At 35.8% G+C, this 15,373-nt stretch overlaps 1 protein-coding gene across 1 annotated transcript; it reads right to left on the bottom strand.

Annotated features, from left to right (window-relative positions):
* Positions 1-8,478: 8,478 nt before the first annotated feature.
* Positions 8,479-11,799, bottom strand: LOC131050950 (pentatricopeptide repeat-containing protein At1g03100, mitochondrial; the record flags this gene model as incomplete). The annotated part of the gene is made up of 2 exons (XM_057985273.2): positions 8,479-11,350; positions 11,551-11,799. Coding segments are annotated over 2 exons (2,577 nt in total), but the record flags the coding sequence as incomplete, so codon positions are not given.
* Positions 11,800-15,373: the final 3,574 nt, after the last annotated feature.

The raw sequence follows: 15,373 nt of genomic DNA, 5'->3' as shown, positions 1-15,373 counted from the left end.
AACCAATGGGTCAAATGTAAGGAGTATGTGAGGGCCTATAGGCATGTAATCATTATTTTTCATCAATAGAATTTATGGTTATTGCCAGCATGCAATTCTTTGTTGTGTTTTCGTGTATGTTTGGGCTCCAAGGTTGGACAGCCCATTCTGGACCCTCTAACCTTGATTGCATCAAGGTATCAAAGCAAGGTTTAAACTTGAGGAGGTGGAAGTTTTGAAATACCCTTGCTGTAGAAAGATCACCAAGTGGAGGCAGGTTGCAAGTGTTGTTAACCAATCACCAAAGTGAAACAATTACAACCCTAAAACAGATTGTCGAGTTGAGGCAACCACACCTAGCTCAAAAGGAAAGATGTTGTCAAGAAGGATACCAATAATGGTCAATGTTAATAGAAGAGTGGAGGAAATGATGGACATGATAAGAGCCATGAAGAACCAACAAGATGCATTGAGGAAGATCGAAGGAAGGCCATAAACCAAAGATCAAAACATGAGAGAGATGATGAGGAGTTGAACATGCAAGACCAAGATGAGGAGAGTCAGAAGGAAGAGTCAAATCGGATCAAGATCATGAAGGTGATCGCTAGGATTGGAAAGAGGCTAAGGATCGAGGTCTCGGGTTATGTCGGGAGCCTAAATCTAGAGAAGTTGATTGACTGGATAAATGAGATGGAGGAGTAGTTTGAATTTGAGGAGATTGGAGATCCAGAGTGAGTGAGGTTTGTCAAAACCAAGTTAAAGGGACATGTCGCCATCTAGTGGAAAGAAGTGTAATTGGATAGGAATCAAAGAGGGAAGGAGTGGATCATGAAATAAGATGGAATGGTAATGAAATTGAAGGGCCAATTCATACTTGTAGGCTGTGAATTAGAATTGATGAAGAAGGTTCAAAATTTACAGAAAAGAGAAAACAGTAAAGGAGTACACTAAGGAGTTCCACAAAATGATCATTAGGACTAGACATAGTGAAGCCAAAAGAGAGAAGGTGGCACGATATATTAATGGCCTTGGAACCAACAATCAAGAGGAATTAAGCTTGGTTTAAATGACTGTCGTGGAGGAAGCCTATCAATTTACACTAAGGGTTGAGGAGGAGAAAGCGGATGTCAGGTAACAAAAACCATGGGCACAATATACTAAGAGAAGACCATACACAAAGTAACCAAAGGAAGGAGCCCTTTCTAGAAAGAAGAGAGAAATCACAAGGATGATTATACCATGACCGAAAGGAAATGGAGGACTACATTAGGATAACAAATACTAGAAGACTAAAGGGAGATTTTATTGAAGATCATTCTAGGGAACATGTTTCAAGTGCGGACAAATTGCACATCGTGCCTATGTGTGCCATCAAGGAAGTGCCAAAAAGTTGAGAGACTCCAGAGCTAGAAATGCCTATGCCGAGAAAGAAAGGGATAGATCGTTTGAATCCATGGGACATCTGAAAGAGGGTGAATCATTGGCCATGAGGAAAGCCCTACTACAAAGGGAAGCCAAAGTGAACCATCATAGAGGAGAAGCATGTTCTAGACCAAGTGCAAGTCAAAAGGAAAGTATTGTAGGGATATCATCAACAACGACAACACAAATAATCTAATCTCTAAGGAGATGGTACAAAAGTTGAACCTAAAGCACTCGGACCCATACCAAATTGTCTAGATACAAGATGACCATAAAATTTTGGTACGTAAGCAGTGCCTAGTTAGTTTTCACATTGGTTCATATAAGGATGGGATGCTGTGTGATAGCATGCCAATGGATGCTTCTCACCTGTTGTTGGGGAGGCCTTGGCAGTATAAGGAATTATGGAAGGAGGAGTACTTACACCATAACTAAGGATGGAAAGAAGCATATCTTAATTTCCTTGGAGGAAGAACATAAGGAGTTGGTATGCAGTGATGCAAGGATCTATTTGGTGGATATGAGCAAGTTCCTAGATGGACTGAAGGATGAGAACACTTGTTACACACTCAATCCAAGGAAAAGCAATAGTAGGAATACCAAAATTACTAATATAGAAGGTAGAGGTGACACAAAAGGAGATTGGGGAATTGCTTGAAGAATTTCAAGACATTATGTTAGAAAATTTCCCAAAAGGACTGTCACTAGTCCAGAGTATTAGCCATCACATAGACCTAGTATCCAGAGCAAGTTTGCTTGGAAAAACAGTACACTAGATGACATTGATAGAGAACATGGAGTTGAGAATATAAGTGCATGAGTTGTTAGAGAAAAAATTGATTTGGGAGAGCCTAATTCCACGTGCAATGCTGGTTGTTTTGACACCTAAGAAGGATGGAGAGTGGAGAATGTGCATTGACTCTAGAGCCATCAACAAGATCACAATAAAGTATTGGTTTCCTTTGCCACGAATGGATGACATAATGGATTGTTTGAGTGGTGCAAGATACTTCACCAAGATTTATCTTAAGAGAAGATACCATCATATTAGAATCTAGGAGGGAGATGAGTGGAAGACTACATTCAAGATCAATGAAGGATGTATGAGTGGCTAGTCATACCTTTTGGACTCACTAATGCACCAAGCACATTCATTCAGCTAATGACTGGAGTATTGAAGGAGTTCTTAGGTAAGTTTCTTGTTCTTTATTTGGACGACATTATGATATTTAGCAAGACAAGGGAAGAACACATTTGATGTATTGGGCAAGTATTCCAATGGTTGAGGGAAGAGGAGCTACTAATCAACACCAAAAAATGTAGTTTGATGAAGAATGAACTAGTTTATCTGGGATTTATAATCTTTGCAGAGGGGTTGAAGATGGAACCAAAGAAAGTGAGAGAAATTGTGAAATGGCCTACACCAGTAGACGTTGGGGAGGTAAGATATTTTCATGGCTTGGCAAGCTTTTACCAAAAGTTCATAAAAAAATTAGTATAATTTGTGCACCTGGGATGGAGATAATGAGGGGAGACAAGAAAGAGTTCAAGTGGACATCTGAAGTACATAAAAGTTTTCAGTTGTTGAAGCCAAGTCTTTCAAAAGTTTTATGTTGATCTTGTTGGATTTCAACAAAGTCTTTCAAGTGGATTGTGATGCCAGTTGTAGTACCGGAATAGTCAAGACAATTTGAATCAAAGATACATGTGGTGGGTAGAGTTCATGTAGAGTTACACTTTTGTCCTCAAACATTGGAGTGAAAAGTCAAATTGGGTTGCAAATGCACTATAGAAGAAGAAACTTGATGATGCAAATGAGCGAAAAAGTCAAATTGGGTTGCAATTGTACTGTAGAAAAATAAACTTTGATGCAAATGAGGGTGATTGTAATGGGATTTGAGGAGTTGAGACACTTGTATAAAGATGGTCCGGACTTTGTAAAGGCATAGAGGCAAGTGGAGGACTGATAGTGATAGATAGGAGCAGGTGGCTAGATTATTTCATCCAGGATGGCATGTTGTTTAAAGGAAATTAGTTGTGTATTACCTGGAGCTCAATGAAGGAGAATTTGATCAAAGAGAAGCCTTTCAAAGGGTTGGCAGGACATTTTGGTGTTCACAACATAGTGGCCTTGGTAGAGGAAGGTTTCTTCTAGATTCAAATCTATAAAGATGTCCAAAATTATGTGTAAGAATACAAACTTGTCAAGTAGCTAAGGAGGTTAGCCAGAATACCAGATTGTATCAATCTCTTCCGAATCTGGAAAGACCTTGGAACGATATTAGTATGGACTTTGTCTTAGGATTGCCAAGGACTCAGAGGGGACATGGCTCCATATTTGTGGTGGTGGACTGATTCTCTGAGATGGCGCACTTCATTCCTCATGAGAACACTGATGATGTGGTTCATATTGTCGACTTATTCTTCCGAGAAGTGGTGAGGCTAAACAAAGTACCAAAGAGAATTGTTTCCCTTCTAAGAAGTTTTGTTATCAAAGATTATCTTAGTTGGACAAGATTCTCTTATTATTAAATAATATGAAACATATCTTGACTTGAGGATAGTGGAAGTGGTATTGCTAGTAAAGGTTGTCCTAATTTATAAAATTGGGTGAACTGGTAGGAAGATCATCGTTTATGAGTTCATGGTGACTTCCTTATTGGTTATGTTTCTAACTCTATCTATTAGTATGTTTGTATAATATAAATTAAATATTTTTTATTGCAATTCTTATCTTATTCATGCATAATATCATGAAGATATGTAAAGTATGTGCATTTACTTGCCTATAAGAATTGGTTTTGATCCTATAACATTGGAGATGTGGTTGTTCATGATACAATATGTATTGTAATGGAACTCAAAATTTATGAAGCAAAGATTGTCGCTTATGTTTGCATATGATTGCTTAGTCCGTCTTGTGTATTCATTGGATGATTTACTTGTTTATGGATAGTACCGCATGAGAGAATGCTAAGGTATAGATCATTTTTATGACTTAGTTTTAAATACTTTTATTGTGGCGATGCCTTACTAGTGGGGAAGGATGTCACATTACAATTTTTGATTCATTGATAAATGTGTGTGCACGAATGATAATTAGAAGTGATTAGTAATAATGCATGATATTGAGATTTAAAAAGATGGTAAATTATCATAATGTGAGTAGTTTTAATTATGATTATGGTTTTTATGGACTAACGTATTTACGAAAAATTGAGTGCAAGAAAAAGGATTGGAGGCGACAACATGATTGAGGTAGAGATGACCAAGCCACCTGGCAATAGTTGGCATGATGGAAATCCTACACACATACTCACACAGTTGCATTCGTACTACATTTTGAATGATTATGTTATGCATTTGTCTTATCATAGATTGAATTGTGTGATTTGTCTTATGAATGATTAATAAGATGAACATGTTTTATGGTTTTGTTTAAATGGCAAAAACTAACTTATAGATATATCATCTTGCTTACTACTAATTTCCAAGAATTTAATATGTATATGTATATGTTTATGCATATGTATATAGATAGATATACATATACAGAGGTTTACCTCTACTACTTGCAATGCAATTAATGAAATTATAACACATTTTTGTATATTGATTTGCTGACTATAAATCTCTAAATATACTCTTGTATATATACAGATATATACAAACACGCATAAAGTTGCATGTGAATATATTTCATAAGAAATGAATGATCTTGTTGTAGTTATTATATTTTATCACAACTGTAGCATGAAATCAATTTGTATAATGGCATGTAATCAGTTCAATTGACTTTCTTTTTGATCAATTGCACAAGTAATATGAGAGTACACACGTGCAAGAACGCACGTACACACACATGTTAGATAGATGCTTGAATCATTTTTGAAGTGACTTAAATCTCTAAAAGATTGAGTTGCATAAACATCAAGAAAATAGTTAGAAAAACATGAAATTTAGATAGTGTATGCAGTTACATTAATCATCGAAAGAAATCATACCTGAAACTAAAAAGCATTAAGTATCATGTTGCTTATCTTTTGTATGAAAAAAATAAGAATATTTTTATGAATAAGCACATGAATGTTATGTTTGAATTGCCTTTTGTTAAAAAAGTAGTTTTCTTTCATTGTGTGATTTGGGTTTACCTTCCAAGATAGGTATTGAATGAGTAGATTTCCTTTTTAGGATCTGCATATCGATATAAAGTTTTAAGTTCTTTGACTAAAACTTGAAATAGATGAATGTTTGTCAATTATTTTATTTCTTGTCATATCCTGATAGGAGATAGCATGTTCATATGTAAAATGTATGTAGATATATCAAGTTGCACTGGATTCCATCCTACCTTATATGATCTATTTATGCCCAATAATGCATGTATGCCTCCAAGCTATGAGAGTTGTAAATAATGTCGTATTCAAGACAGAAATTTATATGCTATAAATCATTTCTTGATCATGAGAGGTGGTTCTTTAAATCAACTTGTAATTTTGCTCTTATTTATGATTATTTAAATACACATTTAAATCCCCAAAACACAGCATACATGATAGTTGAACTTGTAATTTTGCTCTTATTTATGATTATTTAAATACACATTTAAATCCCCAAAACACAGCATACATGATAGTTGAACTTTAATGACCTGAATATAGACCTTAAAAAGATCAAAATAAATTCAGGATGATTTTTATAAAATAAGTAAAATTCTAATCAATTCAACTTACGAGTACCTGTTGACATACTCATTGCCTTTTATGGTATGACTGATAAATATACCCATAGAAAAGATAAATGTGGTTTTCTATGCAAACAAGGGAAGCACCAGCTTCATTTATGAGACTGCCACAGAAATTAAATCTATGCATTCCCAATGAAATACACAGAACTTCATCATTGGGCACACTCGGACTGTACCTCTAAGTGCATTATGCCTTCACATATGCTTGTGTAGTTTCCTCAAATGATAATAACCAAAAAGTAATCTCAAAACTAACACTGATGCCGCAAGTGAAAATAACTTCGAGTGTTTACCACAGTTTTACCATGGTAAAAAAGCCAAATTTAGATAACACGTGCCATGAGGGAGCTGCCAATTACCAATTCAAGAGTATTTGAACCACTTTGTATAGTATCAGATTCTTTCCAAAAGGTTTACTATACTAATCGAAAAAACAATTCATACCTATTAAAAGCAATCGAAGCATTGTAAAAATGTCCAAATTTTGGAAGTGCTGTAAAAAGGAACAGAAACAGAGTATGCTACACAAGAGACAAAGAATGGTAAGTATATCAACACATTCTTAAGGACAATTTGGTTCAAGTAAAATAAGATGATTAAATTTTTCCAAACTACAGAAGAACCAATTTAAGAAATAAAAGCAATCCGAGGAGTCTTTGGTCAGTGACAAGTGGCATGATGGTCTACATGTAATAGCTATGACCCAAGTTTGAAACTCCTAAATTTAACATACGGGAACGAATCCTGAAATAGTGGACACTTTGCTAAACTCCGTCCCTACCGGCACAGTGATTGATATTGGTAAGTCCAGAACTTTTTTTTTAAGTTGGAAAGGGTTAGTCAGAAAATAACAGAAATTTAACATTCTGAACGGCAATGTGAACTATCTAAATGAATTTGAAGAATATTACAATCATAGAAATCGTGCAAGAGTTGCTAGAGAATGATAGTCACCTGATAATTCTTAAAACCAGTTAGTCGTCTAATGATTCTCCAATAACAATTTACTGGAATCTTAAAATCTGTACTTGTGACTTTGAACCAGCTTTTGAAAGATTACTTAAACCTACTGAGGCCGAGTATGTTTCAGTTTTATAATTTCATGAAATCACGCATGCATCAAGAACCCAGAGCTCTGAAATTATGTCATTCTGAGACCTCTCAAACTGAAAATGAGTGGATAATTAAATGTTCATAAAACTACACCTTTTAAATCCTGTCTCCATTAAATTTGTCTATTTGTGTCTTTCAACTAATGTCCACACGAATAAAAACAACTCTACAAAAAGGAAAGAACAAATTTATTACAGTATCATCTATCACCCTCCTCTTTTTGCATAAATCCAAACTTACACATAGGAAAGCTATTAGGATATATTTTAAAAAGATAACTGATACATAGAAACATTCCATTTACATGGCATTAACAAAGCAAAATAGAACTCGAAGAAGACACAGAGACGGAGGAGGAGTTTGAAGATTCTGAGGAGAACAGCTTGGAGAAAACGACCACCGACCACTTGAATAGCACTAAGTCAATGGACCCAACGGAGGACGCTCACCTGGCTGATGATGCCCCCCTGGGCTTATGAAACCCACCTGGCAGGGGAGCCTCGTCCCTACATTAAATGTGACACCACGGCCGCTGACCTTGCCACCCCAAAGGCGAAGTTACTGACCTTGAAAAGAAAATGGTGCACCTCTCCAGGTTCAGCATGAAAGTGATGTGCAGGTCTACCACTAGTCCGTGCCTGCTGCAGAAGAAGATGCTCAGGAAAGAGGTCGAAGATGAAGGAAACTATAAGAAGCTGTTTAAATTCCTCACTGAAGATTGGAGTGGCATATTTGCATAGCCACTTTTCTACTATTTTTTGGTGCTTTTATCATCTTAGTTTCATATACTCTAAAGACTTCAATAGTATTATTACTTTAACAGTTTTTATATTATAATCTGGACTATTAATGTGCTGTAATGGCTTGTTAGAACCGCCTACGGGCTGTTTGTCTACAAGGTCAGCACCTTAATTTTGCTGCTTATTAATATAAAAAACAAAGCAAATAGAAGTTTAAATGAAATTAAATTACTTGGGTTTAAAACAGGAAAAACTAGACAAACTGAAAACATAATGACAAGTCAATAAAAAAGAGGTAAATCATTTGTGTTATTTTGAGCCAAATATTGTGCATAAAAGATATCTTTCCATTTCTTAAGGTAAAATGAAATACTATTTTAAAAAAATCCAAATTTAAGGTAAATTGCCGTGAAAGAAGGTAACAACGAACTATAGAGACAATGGCAAATTGGAAACAATCAGCATAACAGCATAAAGGACTTTCGAAGTAGTATAGGCTTCCATAACATTTATTGAAAGTGCACTGAGCAGACAATTGTATCATTCGTGCTTCTTTTTTACACGCTTTATAGGATAATATTTTTTGGAACCTTGGGAGTTCTGCCCTGCTTTGAGATACGTGTCCTTGAATTTGAACTCCTACCAAACTTAAGCCTGACATATTAAGGGTTCGGCAATATTAGCGAGCTCTTTCGAACTGGTCCTTTTTTGAAGAGAGTCACTAAAAGCGGGACTGACCATCCCAAATGCAGGAGAGAAAGGACTGCACAGCAAGATAGGAACATTGACATTGAATTGTCAACTTGGCACTCTGCATCAGTATTGTATATCTTTTCCACAGTTCTTGATTTGGTGTATTGCAAACCAGGCATGCTGCAAACCCTAACATGCACAGGCTGTGTGCCTGGATGTCACAACTGTGGTCTTGAGAACAATCTCCCTTTCCTTCTCTCCATTAAGTTCTCTGATCCAGAATTCATGACCATGGTTCAAAAACTTCAACAATGAAGGGGTCAAAAAATTAAATCAGGCCTGCCCACTGCTTAAATGCTACCAAGTACTTTCTTCTCCTTAATTGTTCTTCAATTTGTACTTTGGAAGGCTTCCTATGCATGGAAAGATCTCTATGAAATTTTATAAAAACTTGTTTGTACTTCCATTTATCAACAAACATGTTTTGCTGTTCCATTCGAGCAATCAGCTCCATCGATCTTTCAAAATGGCCAAATCTAAGGAAATTGTAAAGAAGAATGTCATGGAGCTCTTTATCAAACTTTACAGCATTGTCTGCACTTCCTGCAGTATCATATTCCATCCTTTTCATGTCCCCCCATAAGAATGCTATTTTAGAATAGTTATCTTCTGCAGAATAACCACTAATCAAATGTTCAAATGTCTGTGAATTCGGTTGATAACCCAACTTTATCATCTTTCTATAGGCTTTCTCAGCATCGTCCATGAGATGCCCCTTACAGAAAAACTGAATGGCTGAGTTCAATTCATAGACACGGGGAATGACCTGTTGATTCTTACTAACTTCCTCTAAAAAACGGGCCTTCAAATTTAATATGGTGTTAATTGTAAGGCCCGTCTTCAATCTTGAGCTGGTATCTTTTGACAAAGAATTCTTTATTTCTCTGATCTCCCCAACGAGATTTTCAGCATTATTCATATCTTTTTGGTCTGCGTGTGCCTCAACCAGTGCGGGCAGGCAACTTGGGTCCAGCAGACATCCTGCTTTTTTTACTACCCTGAGAACTGGAGCAATGTCCTTCAGACGTCTTGCCTTACAATAAGCTTTCAGGAGTGCTGAGTATAACCCAACACAAACTTGAACTCCAGCTGAATTCATTTCATCCATCATATCATGTGCATCGTCCAACGAACCTAGTTCAATGCATGCATCAATGACTTGTGTGCATAATGAGTTTTCTGCTACGGTAATCCCTAACTCTTGGTCTACCCTGATAAGAAACCGTGCTAATTCTGCACTCTTTCCAGCTTGCAAATATCTCTTTGCAAGCATAGCATAAATCTTTGCACTTGGAGACAATATTTTCTTCTCATAATTAACAAGATATTCATAGCTGGGAACTTCAATTGCAGAGTCACTTTGTAGGGTTTCGGCCTCAATCTGAACCATGGGATACTTGAACTTCTTTGTGAATTGCTTAGGTAAATTCTCTGAGACAACCTGACCTACAGATTGGTTACATTGCTCATCACCCTCAATCCAAGTTATTTCTGGCGCTACTCTTGTATGGTTCTTTGAATTCTTCTGTTTAGCAGATTGAAGCATATCCAATACAAGCTTTGAGGCAGCATCCAAATCACCAAAGTTAAGATGACATGTCAGAAGGCTACTGTAAAACTGTTGATACTGACGACAAATCATGCTAGGATCTTGCCCAATGATCCGCTTCAATTTCTCTAATTCTTCTTTGCAACCAGTTTTCTCATATATCTGAGCCATTATTATAAAACAGGTGGCATCAGCCGTGACCCCTACAAGAGGCATGAGTGCCACAATCTCTTTTGCTTTCCGAAAAGACCCAAATCCAACACAGGCATTCAATACAACACAGAAAGCTCTAGTATCTGGAGTCATTACAAGTCTCTTTTTTCTCTGCTTTGCATCTAGAACTAAAATACAAAGTTCAATCAACACCTCAGATGCTAAATAGGTACCAATTTCAGATTTAACCATGTGTGCAATGACCGTATTCCACATACTCACCGAAGGAAACCTTCTTTTCTCTCCCATCGTTCTCAGAATCATGGCAGCCTGAAGAGGCATCTGAGCTCTTGCAACGGTCAAGCACAGTTGGATCAAGGAAGCCCGAGTCAAGATATGCCATTTCCTCTCACGTAGGACTGTAAAGACAAGTCCATAAGCCCTTTTTATCAATTTTGAACTTCCAGAATAAGTAAGAACATTGATTGTCCGATTAACAATCAACCCTTCTGGTAAGCCTCTAAGCCTGTGCAAACGTTCAAATATTGTCCAAGCATCGTCTGCATTTCGTGTCTCCAGAGCAGTTTCTAGTCTTCCAATCAATTCATCATGTGGTATAATTGCAGAAGTAGAATAACAATATCTGAAGAAAGTAAGGCGTTGCAAAGGACTAGAGCCTTTGGGAATGATCGCAGTTAAATGATGTGCAAGTGAGAAATTATAGACCTGATTTTCTGCTTTGACTTGATTACGAAACTGTAAACATGTGCCGTAAGTGCCAGCAGACTCACAATCAGAATGGCAGCCAGACTTATGTCTCTGAGTGTAAGCAATCAAAGAAGACAAAAAATTTAATGGAAGTGTGTGAAAATGTAAAAGGACCTGAGGTCGTGTCTGCAGTAATACAAACGCCATAACTTAGCATAATTAGTCTTTTACAGCATTCATCATAGGCAACAGATTATAAGTGAATAAAACCCTAGCCAGGGCTTCTGTAAGCACTACCTAGGGTTTTAACGTTTAAGAAAATTAAGAGAAAACTAGACATCCTCTAACAAATAGATGAGAAATCTACGTGTGGTGTTAGGGTTTACATATAGAATTTCAGCGAACAACAGAATGAAGGGATTTGCACAATAATTTCCACCTGGATTACTTCCGCCCGCCAAAATGTAGAAAATAGCTCCCTCCAAATTCACCCATGTAAAATGCAAAAGTAGCCTAAAATCGCACTTCCGTATGCTTGCGCTCGTCGCTCTCTTTGGAAGGGCACTGGGGTGGCCCACTTCGCTAGATATTAAGATTTTACAGTGGTCGAAGAAATTCCAACCAGTATTATTTTTTTAAATAAAAGAACTTGTTATATACAATGGATCATTTTATAGTCTAAGATATCAAAGGATTTATTTTTGGGTTCATAGATGGTTTATAAATAATATGGGATTATCTTTATTTTTAGATAGTTTACAGTAAGATCTGTTTTGGTTTCTATTGATGCATACATACTATATTTTTGTAATATTTGAATGTGTGATCATTTTTTCAAAAGTACATGTTCTTCACTATTAAGCTAACTCAAGTGCATTAAATAATACTTAAATGTATAGCCATAATCTTTATAAGAAGAAATGTAATATAATAGGAATGCCTAAATTGTTAGTCATATGATTCTATTTTTTAAACCTCATTTCAAAGAAAGGATTTCAAAAATATTTTTCATAAATACATATTATACAAGGGTTCGAGTATTAATTTATGTATATGGGTTAGAATATTTGAAGTTTAGTAGATAAAAGATAATCTATATAGCATAATTTGACCATGGATGTTTGATTACAATTGTTTTGCAAGTGGATTGTGTATTATGAATACCTTTGAATACATGATTAAACACAACTCATATTACAAGGATATCGAAATAAATATTGATTCACTAGCCTTGCTATCTAATATCACAAAAAAAATGTGGATGACAATAAGAGGTCTATCAAGATATTGTAATCATGAAATAAAATATTGAATACTTTTCAATCAACATAGACAAACTATTGAACCCTAATCCAATAATAACAATGAAATTGTCAATGAATCTAATTATTGGAAAATGGTTAATATTATGCATTCAAAACTTTGTGACACGATTATAAATAAATATAAGCTCTTTATATTATAAATACTATTAGCACTTAATGCTTATGTTTCCTCAACTGATAAATAACAATTTGGTTGTCTTAAGAGACCAATATGTCCATACAATAAGAACCATTGCAACTATTCGTAGAATTTTTTCTTATCCTTCAAATAGACAACTAGAACTTTGTATTCTTTATAGAGTTTTTTGCTTTGAGATTTTGCTCATGGAATGGAAATAAATATGAGAATAGTATGGTTTTTTAAAAAAAGACTAAATTGTGATCTAATTTTTTTTATTTAACAACTGTTTGGTGTAACACAACCATAATCAACTACAAGTTTAAACGTATACATAAGTTGTCTTATTTATTTTAGTCATAATCCCTACCTATCACCCCACCCATCTCAAGGGATTATAGTAGCCTATCTATTAGGATTAAGGTGTCATCTACCTTGTAAATCCTATATCATATTGCATGATTACAATGTCCTTGGAAAGTTTCCCTAAGCACTTAAGGTTGAAAAGATAATCTATAATGTTTTATTCTCACCATTCTTTGTAATACATTCATAAGGGAAGAAGGGTTCAACTAGTAGTGGTAAAGGTCACTTATGCACATAAATTTTAAATTGATTTTTTTCAAATGTTGATGTCTAGAAAGGGATGGTAAAAGATGAGTGAAGAGGACAAAAAGGTGACACATGGGCTTCCCCAAATGGACATTTGGAGATAGGCAATGGGTGTCTCTTGATATTCCTTCATTTAAGACATTTCATGTGATGTTTCGTTTCCAATTTTGGGTGTCAAGGTTAAAGGGAAAGCTTTTGGATCCAAAATATGTGTCCTTGCCCATTTCTAAGAGGTTAATTAAAGGATAAGACATTTGGAATGAAGATTCATCTTTGAGCGCCAAAGTTTGGTGATTAAGATCTCTTTACAACTCTATAAATGCAGTTTTCTGGACATGTGAAAAAAAAGGATGAAACAATAGAATCTAGAGTTATACTATAGGTATAAGAACTTTATAATAAATAGGTTGGAGCACAAAGAGTTTGTTCACGGGTACCCAAGCACTGTCATATTGGAGACAAAGAGGAGAATGGAAGTGTGCGACATATTGTAATTTGTTTTAAAGCTAATGCATACTTGATTTCTCTTTTGGGTGGAGTTTTTTTCCACAAGAATTTTGTTAGCATGAAAAAGGGGGAACACAGACCAAAGTTCTAAGCTCCAAGTATTTTTTGTTTGTTATATCTATACCCTAGACTCAGTTACACGAAGGGAGTAAGGAGTTAATATGTATTGTACCTTAACTAGATTAAAAAACATAGAAAGTACAATGCTCCAATGTCATAACACATAATATATAATGTAATGGTGAAGGGAAATTAGGGTTTACAAATTAAGATAATTTAAAACCACTAATCTTACCTAAATAGCCATTACATTAAAAGAGGGGGTAAATTCAATAGATCTAGCCATCATTCGAATAAGGAAAGGGTTGAAATATTGAATAAATTTACCTATTTATTGTCTCCCATTTTTGAGTTGAAATTGAATTTGTATTGTAAGATTTAGGGTAAACCAATGGATAATTGAAGCAAATCATAAATCACGGAGCTATAGACATCCAATAGAGCCATAGGTAGAAATTTGAGCAGAAGAAGAGGATCATAATTTGTTGCTGGAAATTTAGGTTGAATTGTCAAGACCGTGATGGTAGGTCGCCCTGGTCTTGCAACTCTTCGATGGGCAAGTAGGATCTTTTATGGATCAAGGAGACACACTGGATCCACTGTCGAAAGATTGGGCAAAATTACCATAACCATGGTTGTAGGTCGCCTTGGTCCTTCACTTTTCACTCCTTTGAAATTTGATCCTATTTGGCACCTTCAATTCCGTCAGAATCTTTGATCACAGCTCTTGAATCAATTTCCCACACACAGAAAGAGAGATAAAGGGGTTGTGGATAGGGGTTTGCCTTCGGTCAAACCCCAGTTTAGGAATTAACCTTAAAATTGAAATGATAATTGTAAAGGAAATAGAATTGAATTGCAACAAGATGCTTTCCTTTTGAGGGAAAGGCTAGATCTTAAATTTAATGCTTGTAATTGAAGTGTATGCCTTGATGAAGCTTGCTTGAATCCTCACACAAGGGTTTTAGGATATCATTCAGAATGTCTTCATAGAAGTTTGATCATAGATGTCATCTTGAATGCTTAAACTTAACTAAACCTCTCCTTCAATGCTTGATAAATGCTCGATTTCTTGCTCACTTGAATAGAATTTGTTGGAGTGTAATTGAGATCTTGATTGAGGTTCTTAGACTTCATTAGGTTTCAAATGAGAGGGTTAGGCCTCCTTTTATACTTAACCATCTTTAAACTATTTGAATTTGTGGAGTAGGCCAACATGAGACCTAAATTCCCGCTCACTTAATGTGACCATTGCAAGGCTCAAATTTGGGTCTTGATTAAGAGGACCAGGGTAGTTTGGCACCATTGTCCTGAGCTAGGACCAAGGTGCCCTAGCACCCTAACACCTTGGTCCTCAGAATCAAGACACAACATTAGGGAAGAGATAGAAGAGAAAGTGAAAATGCAGGTTTATAGAAGGTGTGAGCAAAATCAAAGTAAACATCGAGCATCAAAAGAAAGAATGCCAAGGTGAGGCCCAGGCGAGGAGAAAATTGTATGAGGATACAATTTATGATGCCACATATATAAATTCAATATATTTATATTATCATTGATTGTCCATATACATGTATGTAGGGCTTCCAA

This window comes from Cryptomeria japonica, chromosome 2 (assembly GCF_030272615.1).
Source record: "Cryptomeria japonica chromosome 2, Sugi_1.0, whole genome shotgun sequence".
NCBI classification, from domain to species: domain Eukaryota; kingdom Viridiplantae; phylum Streptophyta; class Pinopsida; order Cupressales; family Cupressaceae; genus Cryptomeria; species Cryptomeria japonica.
The sequence above is the reverse complement of the archived record's forward strand: the minus strand, read 5'-3'. Positions and strand labels throughout refer to the sequence as shown.